This window comes from Athene noctua, chromosome 1 (genome assembly GCF_965140245.1).
Source record: "Athene noctua chromosome 1, bAthNoc1.hap1.1, whole genome shotgun sequence".
Classification (NCBI taxonomy): domain Eukaryota; kingdom Metazoa; phylum Chordata; class Aves; order Strigiformes; family Strigidae; genus Athene; species Athene noctua.
This window is the reverse complement of record NC_134037.1, coordinates 144,805,045-144,824,170: the sequence shown is the minus strand read 5'-3', so window position 1 is coordinate 144,824,170 and position 19,126 is coordinate 144,805,045. Positions and strand designations below refer to the sequence as shown.

The 19,126-nt window shown below is 42.1% G+C and overlaps 1 protein-coding gene across 1 annotated transcript in view; it reads right to left on the bottom strand.

Moving 5' to 3' along the window:
- EPHA3 (EPH receptor A3) overlaps nt 1-15,020 on the bottom strand; it is a 237,180-nt gene extending 222,160 nt beyond the window's left edge. Inside the window, exon 1 of the mRNA XM_074900579.1 lies at nt 14,804-15,020. Coding sequence (XP_074756680.1) covers nt 14,804-14,912 — 109 coding nt within the window. The 5' untranslated portion in view covers nt 14,913-15,020. The remainder of the gene's footprint in view (nt 1-14,803) is intronic.
- Nucleotides 15,021-19,126: the final 4,106 nt, after the last annotated feature.

The following is a 19,126-nucleotide window of genomic DNA, read 5'->3' as shown; positions in this document are numbered from 1 at the left end:
TCTAGCCACACGGTCTTCAGCAATTATAAAGACCACTTTTTTTTTTTTTTTTAAATGCCAAGAAATGGAAGACCAGGAGAGAGAAAAAATACCCAAAGGAAAAAAAAAAAAACAACACCAAAATTATACTGATCCCTTAGATAACTGTCATATTGTCTGGATATTATTTCAGGCAAGCAGAAACACAGAGCAGACTGCCTGACTGCTAAAACTGTTTAGAATCCAACTGAAATACATATAATACTTCTTCCCTACTAAAAAAATTTGGAAAAAACTGCCAACTTTTCATCAAAAGTGTACTGTTGTTTAATAGTATCTAAAATGCAAAACATTTCCTTGCAGGTTGTCAATTGAAAAAAACACCTCCCTCTCCCTAAAAACAGCTTCTATGAAACTCATTTTTCCTGTGACTTCAAGAGAAAGTTGTATACCTTGATAGATAGAAAACAACTAACACAGAACTTAGAGGCTGTAATGATCATGGTCCCTAGGCAAAAATGATAGGCAAGAGTCATGTTATGTTCTGTGATTGTATGTCCTAACATTGCATATTTATCTGGAAATTGAAGTAGAAAATAGCACTTCCCTACACTAAGACTGAAGAAATACATAAAGGATGGATTAGATATTCATTGTGTTTGTTTTTTTTTTTTCATGGATTTGTAGGGTCAGGTAAAAAGTAAAAAACTTTACACAAGCGCTTTATTCATACAATGACTCATTTCAACTTTTTTCAACCCCGTTGTATCCTCTAGTGTAACAAAAGGCAACAATTGGTTCACAAAACTGACTGGTTCATGAAAATATATCCACTCAGATCTTCATCAGTGGGCATGTATCAGTATGACCCTCACATTCTTCCACATATAATCAAAGTTAAATGCAAGCCAATGTTTAAATGTACTACAAATGCTTATAGCCACTTATTTACCAGATGAAAGAGGGAACTGGAGAGGAGAGAGTTCTAATCTCTCTCATGACACTGTCCTGTGCAAGGTGTGTACCACTAGTCACGCCAGCATGAAGGGAACTGTATGACTTCAGACAAAAAAAGAGGTCAAGCTACTTTGTGTGGCAGTACTACTTCTTTCATTGTAAATTAACAACCAGGTACGCCAGAGCAGCTGGCCCACTGAAGAGCAGAGCTGCGCAAGCGTTTGAAACTGCAAGTCAGACACGGTCCTAACTTCAGAGGCTGATTACCCACAACGCTCTTGTTCTTAAATGGGGTATTGGGGAACAGAAGAGGAAGGGTTGACATATTATGTCCCAAAAATAAATCTAATAACTCCTCTTCTTTCCTGTTACTGCTTTCCAAAAGAGAGGGAAAAAGTAGTTTTACAAGTCAGGCCACATGAAAGAGAATCAGGATTTCCAAGCTCTTTCTGAAGCTTATGTGTTTCTCACACAACTCATTTGCTCTCCTTGTATTTCCTCCTCCTGTAAAACTCTGAGTATTACTCAGCTAGCTCTTACAGAAATCTCTGAGGTTGACCAGCCGGTTACTAGGGGTAACTCTTAAACCAGCTGAACAGTTTGTTGCTATTGACAATTCTTTCCTACAGAATGCCTTGAAAAGGATCACTGGTTATGCTAAGACGACAGAGAGGAGTTCTTATAAAAAGTTTTAAATAAATAAAGTGCTGTCTAATAATCTCAGTGTCCTGCATTGGTTCCCATCATGTAATTAACTTGCTTTAAAAATACTTATAAATACAAGGGAGAATTTACTTGTATTAAAATACTGCAGTGCTACACAAATTGAGCAACCACCACTTCTGGCTCTGAAAATCAGTGACTTTGTCCTTCCGTTCAACAGCCTTGCTCACCGTACTGTACACCGAGGCTATTTCTGCCAAGTGGCAGCATACCAGCAAAATGCCGATTAAGAACATGTTTTCTTTCCTGTTAGAAGCTCTCACCTACTCAACTCTTCTGGCCTTCCCCATTCACAACTGCAAGAGAAAGCATTATTAGTTCCCTCAATATGCACTTCTGCCCAGGGGGTAAAGATGAAACTCTTTCCGGCAACCGGAGCAGGGGCATGGTGGCAAAATGCAAAGCTTGCTCACTTTCCTTTTTGTGGCATCAGACAGAAGACAAGTGAAGGCTCAAGTGGAATTTGACACGTAGACCCACTCATGCTACCAGAAACTGTATCTAGTTTGAGAGCCATGGCAGAGGGCCTGCCCCAAGGCTCATTAACAACAGGTTTCATCAGGAATAATGTCAGCAAAAGAAACAACTGCAAAACTTACAAGATACTGAACACAGTCTGAAAGAAGGGGTATTTCCAGAAACACGTGGAGTAATGACTGCCACAATGAACTGAACACAGTATAAATACCTCCTCCAATAAAAAAATAAATCAACACATGTTGTGCCAGGTAGAACCAGACTGAGATCCCCCTCACTGCCCAAGAAATGGAGAGAAAAGCCTGCTAAGAGGCAACTTGCAATATCTAAAGAGCCTACAAACAACTTCACCACTGGAAAGCATTTTCAAATCATATTCTTTACAAAGAAAATACAGAGCAATGGCCAATGAGGTAAAATACATAAAATATTTTTTCAACTAATTAATGTTTCCAATTAAAAAAAAATAAAAGAACAAAAAACAATCATTGATTTGTCTTTTCCTCTTTAGCATCAAACTGTTAGTTTAGAATACATTACTTAGTTATTAAAAAAATGCCAACAAATGGAGAAAATTAAATTTGCTATGCAACCAAAAAAAACCCAAACTGGTGAATGCCCATAATTGAAACGTGTCATACAATCCTGAGCAGCAAAGAAAATACTTTGTGGCAGGAAGTCAGACTGAACTTGGTTTTGGGGTGGGACACAGCAGAGTCAGCACAAACCCTGACACACATTTTTAGAATGGTGGCCTCTTCCCAGCAAAGGGGACTTGCACCTGGATTTTCATCCACCTATCAGACAGATCTGAGTCTTCTCAACTCTCCATTCCCCCAGCAGTGGCAAAAGTGAAATAAGAGTGGGAGCAGATCAGCTTTGTGGTTTTGGTTTATTCTGAGCCTAGAAGCAACATCTACAGACAAACAGGCTGGGCTCAGGCAAAGCCAAAGTTGCACCTCAGTCCATTCACTGTAATTGCCAGCTAGGATCAGCTATTGTGTTGATGTTGCTGAAATCATGCTAAAATTTCCTAAGGTAGACCACGAAATCTTTGGGAAGGGACAATAAATAAGTAATTAAAATCAGTAGATAAGAAATCACTCTATGAAGCAATGCTAACCAATGTAATATGCTCATTCATGGAAGGGTGTCCCAACAGTGAAGCCTGGTTTTAAGTAGCAGACTTGGGGCCTCATTTGCTGCTTATCTGTTAACAAAAGTCAAGCATCCTGTGATTTTATGGTCCTGCATTTCTCCTCAAATGTTGCAGTGAAGATGTTATTACTGTTTGGAAGAAAATTACCTCAGTATAAGAAAGATCTTCTAGGTGCTCATCTACTATTATAGCTCTGCTTTTACAGCTTTGTCTCCCTCCAGCCTGAGACACCCTAGGACACAAAGTGACAATAAGCTACACAGAGTAAAGTCTCCTAAAAACAGCCAGTATAACATGCTTTGTAACACATATTCAAGTGCCAACAAAGTTTGGCCCATCTACTACACAACTCTTCTCCAAATGCAAGATTTCTGCTACAGCTCAAAACCAGACTAGAGTCCTTCGAGAGGCACAACGCTGTGAGGTCTGCACTTTCAACCCTTCTTGCCTGTGCCATTACACTGTACAATACAAATATGATTTTGTGCAGAACATTCCAAATTTGGCAACTGTCATGTTCAATCTGTGGTAAAATTGCTGACGGAAGAACTCCACCAGGGTGGGGGCAAGAGATGAACAAACAAGGGAAAACCAAAACGAATTAAAGAACAGTTGCTCCAATACTGAACACAGGAATCTTCTCAGAAGAAGACCGGATAGCCCAAGCCTCCATTATTTTCATTTACATGCTCAGTAAATAACTGTTTCCAAAATTAAGAGATTGTGTTACAAATCTCAGATGAAAAGACAAAAGACTAGCAACATGTGTCAAAGTTACCCAATAAATTATTGCTTCTATAGAACACAAAAGGTTCCTTCATCAATTTGGATTATTTGGTAAATACTATTCTCAGCTTTTGAAGAGGAAGAGTTTCATTTTCCTCCCATCTTTTACTCTTCTCATCAAACACACTCCCCAAGAGTATCTGAGGCCAGATTTAGATATCTCCGTTTTCCCTACAGCTGAATACTGAAGGCAGCCAAAGCAGGAACATTACTGTGAGTTTCTCTCAAAAGACTGCCACGAAGAAGGGACAGCAGGACAGCAATAAGTGCAGGAATGCCTATCAATAAAAGCACAGATTGTAAACTGCAAAGCCGGAGCTGACCAGGGAGGCTCCACGACCTGCATAGCAGCCCTCTCCCTGCTTGCTGCACACAGCATGAATTTCGACATTGCTAGGGATCAGCGGCACTCCCATGCCCCCCTTCACGGCGGCTCAGACCGTGCTAACCAGCAGCCGCAGCTCTACGTGCACCTCAGCTCAGCCAGCGTGGCTCTCATCACCTGCACTTGACACCACGTAGAAGCTCTCCAGCAGTCTTCCTCCTTTCGCTAAGTATGGAGCCTACGTGCAGGAAAGGGACAACACCATCCTAAGTCGCCTGAACAGACAGGACAATGGCAGTCAGGTCCAAAAATAAAAACGTGGCATGAGAGGTTTCAGAGAGCAAAAATGCAGGACTATACTGTTCCTTAGCAGACAAAACTGGAACTGATTTCACAAGTAAACATTCTGCTGCTAGAAATCTTAAGAGTGTTCACATAACACCAAAAGCCATTCCCCCCATCCTACTGTGGAGGGACCCCAAGCAATAGCAAAGGCAAGGCACCATATGTAAAGCTTTCATCTCACCCTCTCATCAATCTGTATCAAGTCTATACAGGTGTGCAGGCCACTCAAACCTCCCACCTTAGCACCTTGTAGAAGTCATTCTGACTACTGTAAGGAGAAATCAAAGACAAGCCGTTTCCCTGAACCAGCAGCTCTTTCTGTAGGAGTGAGGTGACAAATCTTTACACTACTTTTTCTCGGAGTACCTGTCATGTTACATTGACAACCGCCCATCCATTCTCATGGATGAACACAGGCAAAACAGATTTTATTTCTTTTTTATTAGTTTGAAACATGAGAGTTCTCTTGATATCATTAAAGTGGCGTAAAGCTCAATTTCCAAGTATGCAAAACATATGACTGGTGGGCTGGAATGCAGTGTTTATCAAAGGGGCCTAATAAGGTTTCAATTTTATTAGGCTATTTCCTGTAAGTTGATCTGTGCCAGTCCTTTTCATTAAGACAAGGATATAAAAATTAAAAATGGATTAACCTAATGGGTTCCAAATTACTGTGTTGCTTTCACTTCTTTGCACTTTTTTTTTTTTAAACAGTTCCAACTGGTCCTTTCCCATTACCTCCTACATGAGGCATAAACCCTTAGATACCTGAATTAGTCCAGCTGAACTCAGATTCAAATTCAAATCCTCCAAAGCTCATTCTACTCTATCACTGTAGTGTTAAATCTGACATCAGTGAAGCACAGCATTGCACATGTAAATGCAAAATGGAGACTACTGTGTTAAAAGGGAGTTTAACTTAGAAAATCAAGTTCACCTTTCTCAGAGAAAAAAAAAACAACAAAAAAATCCAGAAACTAAGGATGAGATTCAGTTACCTAAACCCAGCCACTCCATGTCTTTTAGCAGCTCAGAATAGAAGCGGGTTTCTCACAGGATGTGTCATATTTGCCAGTCCCACCGGGTGCCCAAATCTTGAAGCACATAAAATGGCACCATAAGCCTATGTCTTGCCAAAACTCAACAGTAAACATTACTCAGTTTTAATGAGCTCCAAAGCACATCTCAAAAGGGCTTAAGCACAATGCACAACTAATCTTTTTACTTCTGTATTCCTCCTCTCTTGGGGGAAAAATAATCATACTCAGTATTCACTAGTTTTGCAGAACTGAGCTCTCCAAAGATCCGATAGTTCTGGGGTCTACCAGAGTGTCACAAAGATTCCCCCTTGGGAAGACTTCTAGCAGTGTTAAAGGGAAAAAAAAAAATGGTGCACCACAGTGTCCATGTTCACTCAAGGTTAACTGAGAATTCAAAACCTAGTACGACATTCTCAGTTTCTAGAATTCTAAACACCAAAAAGTGTCACCGAAAAGACACCTGGGCACACACAGCACCCATGACTAAAAGTTCCTGTTCCCACAAATTGTATTGCAGTTCGAACATATTCAAGGCTCTGAAATCACCAAAAATCACAGTGAGTAATCAATAATCCTTTGAGGACAGAATTTTTTGAGACAGGGACCGGAGCAGCAAACTACCATTCATTTGTTAAAAAGGCCATGATACCCCCCCAAGTGAATCAGCTAGCAGAATGCCACAACTCAGAAAAAAAATTGCTTTGCAGAAATTCCTCGCATGGGGCACAGAAAAACAAAAACCCTTGCAAGTGAATATAGGTGTATGGGATTTGGTTGGGGTTTGGGGTTTTTTTAAGTCTGAAACACAACAGTTAAGACTTGTAAAAAAATTTCTGAGAATCCTGAAGTACTGTATTTGGAAAGCCACCTAGGTGTGCCCTGACAGAGCCTTTTGTCAAGCTTTTCTTCTCTACTTCCATGAGTCAAGGGCTCCAGCTTGCACAGGCTATGAAATGCTTGGGTCCTTACACGGCTACTCCACCAATAAAATAAACCCACAGAGCAAATGACTAAACATCTTGGTGCAAACTGGGGGAGCAAAATGCCAATAGCACAAGAAATCTCCTCAAATGTCATGTTGAGAAAATCAAGACGCTAAAATCAGTTTTATTTTCCAATAGTGATGTCACCAACATGATATTTTCATTGTTTGCCAGGTTAACAGAATTTATGGAGGTAATTAATGCAGAACATGTGTGCTGAGCTATCCATATGAAAAATGGAATTGCCCCTGACTTCATTTGCTGCCTTTGCAACCAAAACCCCACTAACATCTTTTTTCACTATTTCCATATGTGAGAAATACAAATATTTATAACAAAGGTAAATGTCTAAATGATTGTTCTATTCTCATCTACCCACAAGACAGTTTTTCAGATCCCTGTCTTCTGCTTATTCCTCTACTTCCATTAACTTCCCACAAACAGCTCCGATTTCTTGGGAACAACACAACCAACCAACTATGGAAAAAGTAATGCCATTAAACATATAATTCTTTTCCTGTGTCTTTTTGGGGGGGGGTATTTACAGGATTAAAGCATCCCCCTTCTAGTAAACAGCATTTTGTACATGCGGTCCTCCCAGTCACTGAGGAAGGAAAATAAAAGATGATCTTTGCCTTCTACTGAATGACTGAATGTTGATTTATGGGAAGGAAGAGAGAAGAAAAAGCACAGGCATGAGAGAAAAGACTGTAGGGCAGTGTGGGTGGGCACACTCGGAACAAAAGAGAATGATGAGGTTTCCTTACCATTGGGTTATCTTTAGATGGTTTGGGTGAGCACTCTACATTTTCCATAGCTGTAACCACATTCTCCAGGAAAACTGAACTCTTGACCACTGCTAGGACATTTGCTCTCGAATGTAAATCATACATGGGAGAAAAGTTTTTGCAGGATAAGGCCCTCACCATCTTGGAACCTGTTTTGACAAAACATCTTAAGTGGGTGTTCTCCATGGCTGGCCATGAACATTAAGGTTGGACAGACATAACTTGCTTTATTTTTTTCCTAAAGAAAGCACTGCTACAGAAAGATTTAACAGAATGGCAAAAATTGCCTATACCCTGTCTCAACTGCAGCCTCTGTTGAAATTCACCACTGGTAAATCATAGTCATGAAGCTTACTAATATAAACAAAGCTTAGACTTTCAGGAAGGCAAGGAATTTCTTAATTTGAGCTTTGTTCAGTGTTCACATCATTGTCAGCACTGAATTCTTGGTTCCCAATGCTGTCATTAGTTGGAGAAAGTCTGGATTTTGGTCTGATTTTTCTAAGATTCAGGTCCAACTTTCATTTCTTCTCTGCCTACCTATCCTCTTCCTTTAATCCTTCTCTACCCCTCCAAACGAGATCCCTCAAAAAGCCTTGCCTGTCAAAACATCAACCAGAGTAAAAACCCTCTAGCAGCCTTCTAGCTTCTCCAACGACTAAATCAAGAAACCCAATGTCAATTGTTGCTATTTGTTACAGAACAAAGTTTGTGGGAAGCCTACTGTGGACCAAAACATAATCTTGTTCTTTAATTATTATTTAAATGGTAACTTGTCACTCTAGATTTTCTACAAACCCCTTCTTTCCCAGGCACCAAAGTTTTAGTTTTTAATTACTGTCCTCTTATGTGAGGCAGCTATACATTAGCAGACTTTTTTACTTACTATTTTTAAAAAAAGGGATCAATGCAATGCAAACCTTTCCATTTAAATATAGACATAAATGGTGTAAAAAAACAGGGGAAATTAAAAAAAAAAACACCATTCCCACACCTTATTACACTAAATTGCCCTGACTGAACCTTAACATTCATCCTATTGTTCATTTAATTGCTAGCAAGTTTCAACTACTGTTAGTTTGGTCTGCTATTCTTCTTTCATCAATATTTTTCCAGTAGATTAATAGGATTTTCCTCCATATTTTGCCTGAAACAGCAGGACACTGTACTTTAATAAAAAAAAAAAAAAAAAAAAAAAGAGTGTGGCACTAACGTTTCTGCTTACAGTGTGTCTGGTTTAATCTCTGCAAATTTAAGGCTGTACAAGCTGGTGTTTCATTCAGGCTACCCGTCACTCTCACAGACTGGAACTTTCTTGTCACCGTCCCAAGATTACTTTCAGGCAGGATTATCTTTATTTCTATATCTTTATTTCATTTTTTCATTCACTGAAGAAATTTAAAAGTAATCTTCAGTCTAAGGGACTGAATTTTAATCTTACCTCAGCTTCACACTGCAAAATGAGTACTTTCACTGCAAAGTAAGTACTCGTGCTAGGGTTTATCAAGCACCTAAGAAACTAAGAAGCACAAGACTGCCAGTGGGGAATACAATCCTAACCCAGCAAATTACTACCACATTCTGCTTCCAAAATTACACCACTGGGAGTTCATACATAAAAGAAAATAATTTAATTTGGAAAATTAAGTTTTGGTTCTTATTTAGAACAGTTTAAATATATATATATATAAAAAGAAGCTACTGCTCTGAAGTGTTATGGATGTAAGAAGGGCTATACCACTGCAATGATTTTTTAGCAAAATGGATCATTTAACAGTAGTATTTGTAAACAAGAATTCTTCCACTTCACTATATCATTTCTTATTGCAAGTCTTTTCCTCCTCATAAATATATTTTCAAAAATTTTCAACAATGCTTCAGCAAATCGAATGACACATTTTCGCAAGAAAGGAAATGTTAATAAAATAAATAAATTCCCTACTTCTTACTCCAGAAAACCAACTCTTCAGACGCTGGAATTGTCTTTTAGAAAGGCAGTGGGTTAGTGAGAGCCCTCTGCCCCACTTCTGAAGTTCTATCTTACACCTCTGGACAAGTTCAGTCAATTTTGCACCTCAGGGTATCAAAATGACCTATCTGTGTTTCAATACCAGCCCTACTGAGTAGAGCTTTGAACTTTAACAAAAGGATGTGATTATACCTCTAGTTATTTATATTTTTTTAACAGAGAAAAATCAAACAGCAGCTACAAAGCGGTGGTACCTCCATAAATTACAGGTACCTTATGGAACTAACTCAGGCTCTGTATAAAAATCTACCAACAGTACTGTTGTATTCGGTAACAGCTCTGTAGTGACCCTCACTGGTGATAAAATCCAGAGCTCCGAAACAAGAAAACGAACACCTGCATCCGTATTTCTAAACTTTCATCAAGTGGGGATTACAGAAACAAGAGCTATTACATACGCTCCTACAGGAAAACTTACAAGTTCTCAAACAAAATCAAAAGTAAGTATACTAATAGCAATTTACTTAACTCCATCAGATAATACAAAAATGAAACTAATTTGTGTTCTTCCCAGATGGGAAGGAAAAATTTAAGTTCAATCAGAATGCACTCCTGATTTGCAAAGATTTCATCTAAACAACTGCTAAACTCAGTGTGACTATTATCTGTTTAATGCTTTCCCTTCTGGTAGTGCCTCTGAAGCCTAATTTCCTGAGGCTGAGAGTACAGAAGAGTTCTAATCCGTTTCTGTGCCCTGACTGCTTCATTGAGTATCAGATATGTTGCATCCAAATTAACTGCAATAAGAATTAATTGCTGTGTCCAATTTGGACATCTTTGTATTTCAAACATCTGCTTTAAGTTTGCTACAGACAACGTACTGATTTTTCTTTTTAATATACTGGATTGAAATCAGCAGTAAGTCAAGACAAAATTCAGTGACAGACAGAAAAGAAAATAAATTATTCCATTTGTTAAAGCCTGCTGTCAAAAATGTTGTCAGAAAATTAGGAATTTACCCGACTTACTTCTCCTCTTGCACAGGATTTTAAAAACATCACGGTCAGAATTTTAAAGCATGTTCACTCTTTGTCTAACCATACATTTTAGGACTAAGCATGGAAGCTTTGAATAAGATGCAGTTGTATGGAAAACAGCCCTCTAGACCCTCATGACTTTTGAGCTTTCTGAAATTAAATTTTAAATAGGTGCCACATTAGGGTTTCTAAACCTACTTGTAACTTTTTTTGCAGATAAAACACTCACGAGCATGCTAGAGGCACCAGCAGGAATTGTCACAATAAATGAAGACTTATCCTGACCTAACGATACCTGACATACAGTGAGGCGAGATTTGTAAAACGCCATTTCTCCGTGCACTCCCTTTTGATTCTACTGAAAAGTTCCCAGTTTTGCCAGCCTTTCCCAAAATTACATGCAAAAGTTGGACAGGCGTTTTGCTCCATGTGCAGACACCGCATTTTTCAAAACCATGCCAAGAGCTGTCATTACTACAAAGGCACAGAAAGTCATCTTTAGCAACTTTAAGTGTTAACAGAGACCAGCCCAGATAAAATGGTGCATTTAATTGTGCAGTTACGCAAAGTTCTGAGATGGTAATCAATGAGTAAAAGATGAAACCACATCTCCAAATCCAATACAGACTGAAAAGAGAGGCTGATTGGAACCTTCTTGCTGTAAACCAAAACAGACACTATTTGAAACCAAGTACTGTAAGCAGATTTACCGTATTGATCTTCTAGTAGCTGTGTTCACAAGAAATTAATTTTATGCTAGATTGAGAGGTTACAAGAAGTTTCCTGTCTGAACAGTCAAAATATTATTGAAGCAATTCAGGTTGTCAGTAAAAGCTTAAACAAATTTGCTGATAATCCTGTTAATGACCTAGGTCAAGTGTTAACTGTTGTGGGTTATAAAACAGTGAAATTAAGGTTGCTGGTACCCTCAGGCAGGCAATATAGTTACAGAAGAGATTAAGGAAAAATTATTAAATTACAGAATGATATAGCTCATTCGATTTCTCGATACCGTAGGAATTATTCAGAAAGAAATTGCAACCTTCTAAGAAAAAACCCACAATCCTCTCTAAGCGGAAAATAGCCAGCGAAATGGAGGAGTGGAACATGTGGTTTCTATGCATCTACGGGGTTCGGTTTGCGACTTCAAACTGGAAAAGTTAGATGTTAAATGTTCCTGACGTTTTCCTGCCTCACAGAAAATGGCACACACCTTACCACTGCATATAGATAAATCTGAACTTTACAGAACCTTCTTGCGCTCCTGTGATTCCATAGGTAAAATTCATGCAGCTTTGTGAATGAGCAGGGCAGATAATTTAAAAATAAACTCAGTGGAAAATTTTACGTTTCATCAAGAAAAAATTCTAAATAAAACTTCTCTGAGATGAAGCAAATTAACCAAAACTCAAGCACTCCAAGAGAAAGGAAAAAAAAAGGACTGCATTTTAACACCAGAAAGTGAAGTAAGCCAATAACTTCCCTTCAGCCCCTCTTTCATCTTTTTCTCCCTTCATCCCATCCACTTCCATTGCAGTATTAGTACTCACGCAGTCGTCAGTTTTAAAGTTAATTGTAAATGTTAACCTAAGTTATATTTAAAAAATAGAAATAATTCTTTCAAGTCAGATAAATTTATGAGATATTAGTGGTTGCTCTGAACGTACTCTTGTAATGTGCTCACTGCAACATTCACATCCCCTAGAAGTTAGACAAAGCTATATGAAAGCACCAAAAATTAGTCCTATCCTTTGTTAAAACAATTAGTGAGGAGAATGTCATCAGTAGCTTTAACAAAGTGTAGGAAAAAAAAATACACATATTTATCTATACGCCTATATTAACGATCTCTGTTCAAAGCATGTCTTTCTCATTCTCAGTGGCAGAAAAAGAAAACTTTTCTAAATACTCCACAAAAATGCAGAAACATTTATCTGTAGTTTTGGGGGGAAATTTATGGTAGCAACAGTAGGAAACTAAGCAAAGTAGTGAGAAAAAGATTATTTAAAAGAGGAAAACAATCTTCTGACATGATTTAAGGCTGCATGCTAACACTTGATTGTCAAACAAATTAGCGTGTCAGCAAATCACAGTAATTCAGATTTCTAAACGCACATGATCAGCCTAAATATGCTATAAATACATAAAAGAACTGCTGAGCTTTTCTAAGTGTGTTGCGTGGAGAAAGAAAAAAAAAAAAGTCCTTTAAAGTTGATCTCATTTTTAAAAAAAACTGTCGGTGGTGGGTTTTTTTTTTTTTTTAAGAATAGCAAAATACATACTTCAAAAAGGTAGGCATAAAAAAGCAGATTACTGTTCGGTAACTGCATCTGTGCTGTTTTTTACCCTTGAAAACTGAAAATATTGCCCATATTGTATAAATTCTTGAAGCTGAAGAGAGAATGGAGGCAGTATCTGCTGAAAGCTGGCTCGGACAAGTATGCTCAATGCGCATTCTGTACAATACTGATTTTTCTTTTCCTCGTTTCTCAATTCTTAGTGCCAGTCATTTTAAACAAAGAAACCAGAAGTGTTTTTTGCAAACTGGAATGCTCTAATATCTTTTTTACATAATTAGTCTCAGTTTACAGACTGTGTCTGTCTACCAGTGCCATGGAGGCAGAGCTGCTCCGCTGACTGACAGAACTACATGCATTCCCAAAACGCTTTTAATAATAAGGGTAACCCCTACTACCGCTCGTTTTCATTTCTGAAAATAACTTATGAAAGATGACAATATTTACAAAATAGCATCTATCTGAAGGCTTAAAAGTGACTGAGTATTAAAAGCACCTTCTTTTAAATAACTTACAGAGCACTGTGCATGCAAAACAAAATTTACATAAAACACACAAACCGATGATATATTGCTTTCCTGGTATGATAGTAACATAGTTTCCCTTCTAGCAATAAAACCCACTGATTTAATATTACCCAGGATTTGTAAAGTTTGAACCTTTCCTTATTTTTTTTTTCCCCTTCCGGAAATAATTTAAAGTCGTTATCTCACTGCCTTATCCCACAAGCACCCAGAATATCAATAAGTACATCAGCATTATTTGTACAGGAAAAAAGACTGCTCTAACAGCTTTGATATCTGCTTCCCTACCCAGCTACAACCCAAGCAGGTGCAAGTTTTACCGTGGTTGCTTGATACCAGAAGTTCTTCACAACCTTTGGCCCCTAGATTTTATCCCTAAAGACGATTACGCCGGTTGTGCCGACTGCCTCCGCTGTACAAGTGAGCAAAAGCTGCATTTTTTTTTTTCCATAGGGACAATTTTATCTTTAAAAGTATTTCAGTTACTTTTTCAGACAGTGTGTAAGTGGTCATTACCTTTCCCTGAAATCTAACACGCGTTTTCATCAAATGTCATCTTAAAAATTACCATAGGAAAGGAGAAGCAACCCTGCATGCTTTGTCTCCGAAAATTTAGACACATTCACATACACACACACCCCATTTTAACACATTAAGAAAACGGCTATAGAACTGCTACGGACCCAAAAGGGGCTTTTCTAGGGGAGAGAACTTCTTGTTCGTATTAATTAAAAGTTTTGAAGCACAGTACGGCTAAATGAAACCCAACTGCACGTACAAAAGGGCTCACAGCTCAGTCACCACCGGCGTGAGGGAGACGGGCGCTCCCCGCTTGCCCTCGTCGCTTCTTTTTATTAATTAACGAGCGAGCCCGGCCGCCAGCCCCACCGCTGCCAGCCGGCTCCACCAGGCTCAGAGCGGGGCGGCGGCTCGGCCGCGGGGCACCTGCCCGGGGGGGGGCCGGGGCGCTCCGGGACCGCGGCCGCTCCCGCCAGCAAACGCCCCTGCCCGCCCCCCGCACCCCTTGCTCCCCACCTCGCCCCCGGGCCCTGCGGCTCCCCCCGCCGGCGGAGGGCGGGGGGGGGGGCAGGGGCTGCTCTTCCCCTCGACAACTTTCCTGGGGGGCGGGCGGGGCGGCCGCTCCGGCATCGCTCCGGGCGGCGGCTGCACCGTGCGGGGCCGCGCTGGCGGAGCGCAACGCCAGAGAGAGCTCTGCGGGACCGGGGCGAGGAGCCGCTGCCGCCCGGGACCACCTTAACGGGGAGAAAAAAATAAAACGGGAAGAAAATAAATAAATAAATAAATAGGAAAGGGGATAAAAAAGAAAAAGGCGGGGGGGGGGGGGGGGGGAAGAGCGCGCAGCGGGTCCCCCACCCACCCGTGGCCGGCGGGACGCGGCCGGGCCGCGGCTCACCTTCGTTGCCGGGGCGGGCGCTCAGACGCCCGGCGGCGCCGAGAGCAGCGCAGAGCAGCGGCAGCAGCAGCGGTAGCAGCGGCGGCGGCGGCAGGCGGCGGCGGTCCATGTCGGCGGGGCAGCGCGCAGGCAGAGCCGCATGTCTCCGCGCCGCATGCCACCGCTCCGCGCCCGCTCCGCTCCGCGCTGCGCCGCGCCGCCGGGACCGGGACCATGCCCCGCGCCCGCCCGCCTTCGCGCTGCGCCCGGGAGGGGCCGCCCCCGCCCGGCCCGGCCCCGCCGCCGCCGCCGCCGCGCCGCCCCGGGCCCTAGCGCCGCCCCGCCCACCTGCCCGCCCGCCCGCCCGCCGGCAGGGGATGGGGCCGGGGGGGGCGCTCCCGAGCGGGCTTGCCGCGGGACTTGCGCGCTCGGAGGGCGCCGGCCGCGCAGCGGGACCCCCGTGTCGCAGCGGGACCCCCGTGTCGCAGCGGCAGGGACAAAGGGCAGAACCGGCCCCTCAGCCCGAAGAGCGGCCCCGACCCAGGCGACAGGTAACAGGGTCCCCGCGCTACGAGGTGACACGAGTCACGTAAGGCACAAGCCTCGGCTGGGTGTTTTAGCCCACTACGGCCCGGGCATGGCCCAGTACCCGCCTTTCCCGGGCTGGACGCCACGGCAAAGAAGCGGTCAAGTCCTCTGAGCTGCAGCGCACAGCCAGAGCAGGCTTGCTAGAAAAGTGCCAGTTTCACCACTCATCCCCTTGCTGCCCCCAATGCCCCCAGCCCAGCCCCCTCCACACGGGACCATAACCTTGGCCTCAGGGACCAGACTTACTTTGACCTCACCAAAGCAAACTGGAGCCTTAACGGTCGCAGGGGCCTCCTCCCAGATGCTGCTCTCTGTAGGGCTGCGCAGCTTTACCTTAGAATTTACCGTGTACAGTGTGTATTTTCGAAACATTCTCTACGTGCGTGCACCTTACCTCCAGTCCTCTCAGCCCCTCACAGGCCGCGGAGCACCAGTCAGAGCAGGGGCCAGAGCAGCAGGCACGCGGCACTGCTATCCCAGGGGGAATCACTGCAGAGCAGCACTTCCCAAGCTTCCCCTTCTGTGGATCATTTCTTCAGAATATGGACATCTTTCTTCCCAAGTGACTCGTCTCAGGTCTCCAGAGCCACCCAGCGTGGTTCTGTGGAAATGAGAAAATATTTGAATAATACTGAGGTCAAATAAATATTTAACTCCAAACCAAAGTTATGCATCCACGTAGTACCAGGTCTTGCTCTGAATGCGCGTGCTGTCTGCACAGACAGCAACAGGCGCTGGGAGGAAAGGAGCCCTTGGCAACAGGTGTGGAACAACAACGCAGAAGTAGCATTAAAAATCTTTGATGCCTCAAGAACCAAACTCCCACGTTTTACCAGTACGTGAAATGCCCAAACAACCTTCCTCTTCATGAATACAGAAGAATTGTCCTATGTGTCCTCAGGGTCACCAGTATCAGCAGGACAGCTGAGAACTGCTGCCTGCAGCATCGAGCTCCAATTTTATCAGCAGTAGCACTGCCTGGGGGGCAACACTGCAGCACAGTACTGCCAGCTCTCTTCAGCAGTGACATGCCTCGCCTGCCCCCCAGCAGCAGAAAAGGGGGTGCTGGGCTGGTTGCAAGCCAGGGCCTGTGCCAATATCTCTCCTGCAGAATACTGGCATACCCCAGATTTCCCGGTTTAGCTCCACCAGGTTTACACTGCACTAAAGGGGTTGGAAATGCACGTAAGGCAAACCAAAGGAAGGATAAGTCACCCTCAGTCGGGTAACTGGTTCAAGGGAGTACAGTTGGGGACATGAGTGTTACTTTCTTTCCTGTGTCCAGGTTGGATTATTCAATCAATCATTATTACTGGTAGCATCAGTTGTTTCATGTCTACAAGCTTTCCTTTCACTTATACTCGCATTTAGCATCTACCCTACCTATGTCCTCTCTGGTCAAACTTCCAACAGGGGAAAGAGAGATACCCAGGGCTCTTGAGCAGGCACCTCCAGGGACAGAGAGAAGAGTGGTCTGGTGTACAGTTACTGTGTACAGCCCAAAGAAGGGGATCTCCTGTCCTCCCTTGTCTTTCTCAAGGCTCATTTCATTATACTTTTCCGTTTGTTTGACAAAGATGCTTTTCCACAGCAGAAAGTCCAGAAATATTTGCTACTTTCCTCAAAATGTTACTCTCCCTGGTAATAAAAACTGTTTTGGTTTGGTTTGGTGTTTTTTTTCAGACCTCTTCCTAATCTTTTCTGGAATACACAGCTGTCTTCCTTGAGTTCTTGTGTACAGCAGAGTCAAGTCAGCTGTTTAAAACACTACTAAATTCTAAGGACTACTGGTCTTGGTCTATGTGGAGCCACATCTTTCTTTTATGACTTCAGGTAAATATTTTTTTAAGGTGGAAGGAAAAGGATGAAGAAAGATAATAAATCTCTGGGTAAAAACAAAACCCAACACCAAACAACAAGCAAAAACCAACTTCTGTTTTCAGTTACTGTAAAAAAAATATTTCCAAAGAAGAAAATAGGGAAATTTTTGTTTTTCAGTCTTAAAGTTGTGTGTATATAAAACATCTGCACCCTCCAGCTGCAGCACATGATTCTGCTCTTGCTCCCTCTCTGGGAGCAGGAGGCTGAGCACCCATCATGGTTTTACTATGCAACAGTGGTTTGCTGAAGAAGGAAAAGAGAAATAAGGAGAGGCAACCACATTCAACTTCCAGACCTTTCCTCCTGGAAAGAGATGCAGTGTTTGGCATTTCCCTTCCTGTGCTATTGCTTTGTAAAGGAGGAGCTTTTACAACACATAAAGAGTGGAGGTGGGAGAGGCAACTCCTTAGAGTCCATGAGAAGTGAATATTCTCCAGCCAGCTCTTGACAAGTAGGGCACAGCATTCCGCCAAAGGCCGGGCCCAGCCCTCTGCTTCCACCAGTGCCCGCCATCCTCCTGACCCTCTGAGTCACGTGCTAACACTGCCATACAGCTGTGGGGTCACAGCTTCACCTGCCAGGGAGGAAAATTGCTCCTCCAAGGGATCAGGGGTGGCAGCCAGTGCCTGAGCCCGGCCCCAGCATCCCCCCACATTACCCCACCCTGTGTCACACTCCAAAGCCTGGACTGACCAGCATCCCTTCAGGTTGGGCACAGTACCACCTCAGCATGGTAGCTGCCTTTGAACTGTTCCCAAGCCTAGGGAACCTAAGCCACGCGTAGGTCCGGGATTGTTCTCACAACTCACCCACAAAGCCCACATCTAAGAGAAACCACTACGATCTTCTGTTGTGGTGTAATTTCCTACAGGTACAAATTTGTGATGTCATTTTCTACAGGTACAAATCCAAACTTAAAAAACTAAAAGGAAAAGTAAAACGTGGCAGTCAAGATTGATGGAAAAGGGCTGGTAAGAAAACATCATAGAAAAGATAATACCTTCTACAAGTGATTGTGCTTAAAGTACAAATGTCACCATTAACTCCTTCACTGGTTGGTTGTAAGAAAACAAAGAGTGGGTATTAGAAATACCTATGCAACTTTTTCCAAGTTAACAACATAGTTACCAGGTAAAACCTTTGTTTAAAAAAACATGAAGGAGATAGAAGAAGGCAGGGGAGGAACAAATGAAAATCTATACAATAAATGACAGACTGTGAAGTCCCAAATCTGCCTCATGACAGTGCGCCTACACATGCATACACGTGTATTTTGGGTTAGTTTCACCATCCATGTTTCAAGGTGTATTTTTCAGCCTTCTTTTCTAATCACGATGGTTAGAAATACACCTCTTAGAAACAGACGAAAGATCAGATTTTCATATTGTATTGTGGACAGCCATTAGAGAGTTTCATAACAAAGGGGCAAGACAATCCACGCGATGCAAATTTTTAGTATCAAACCTTTACAAAGGACACCTCTGAAGCTATAAATGAATAGCAGAAATATTTAGAAAAACCTGAAATATAGAATGTGTTTTGGAAAACTGCAGGTTCTGAGAAAAATTCTCAGCAGGAAAGAAAGATAAAATTAATCACAAATTTTTCACTATTGCTTTTTTCTCTGACATGTAACCTGGTACGCATTGTGTTAGTTTTGTGGAAATTGCATGTTTACTCTATTAAGAGTAATTTTGAGTGATCTTAAAGGGCACCTTCGAAGAAAGAAAATAGCCTCTAGTGGCATTTTTACATAACCAGAGTGCACATGGTAATATCTTTGCCCTAGCATCCATAAAATCATTCTAGAGAAACACATAACCATGATTTATGATTTTCTGCCAACCCTGGACTTTAATTTCTTTAATATATTGA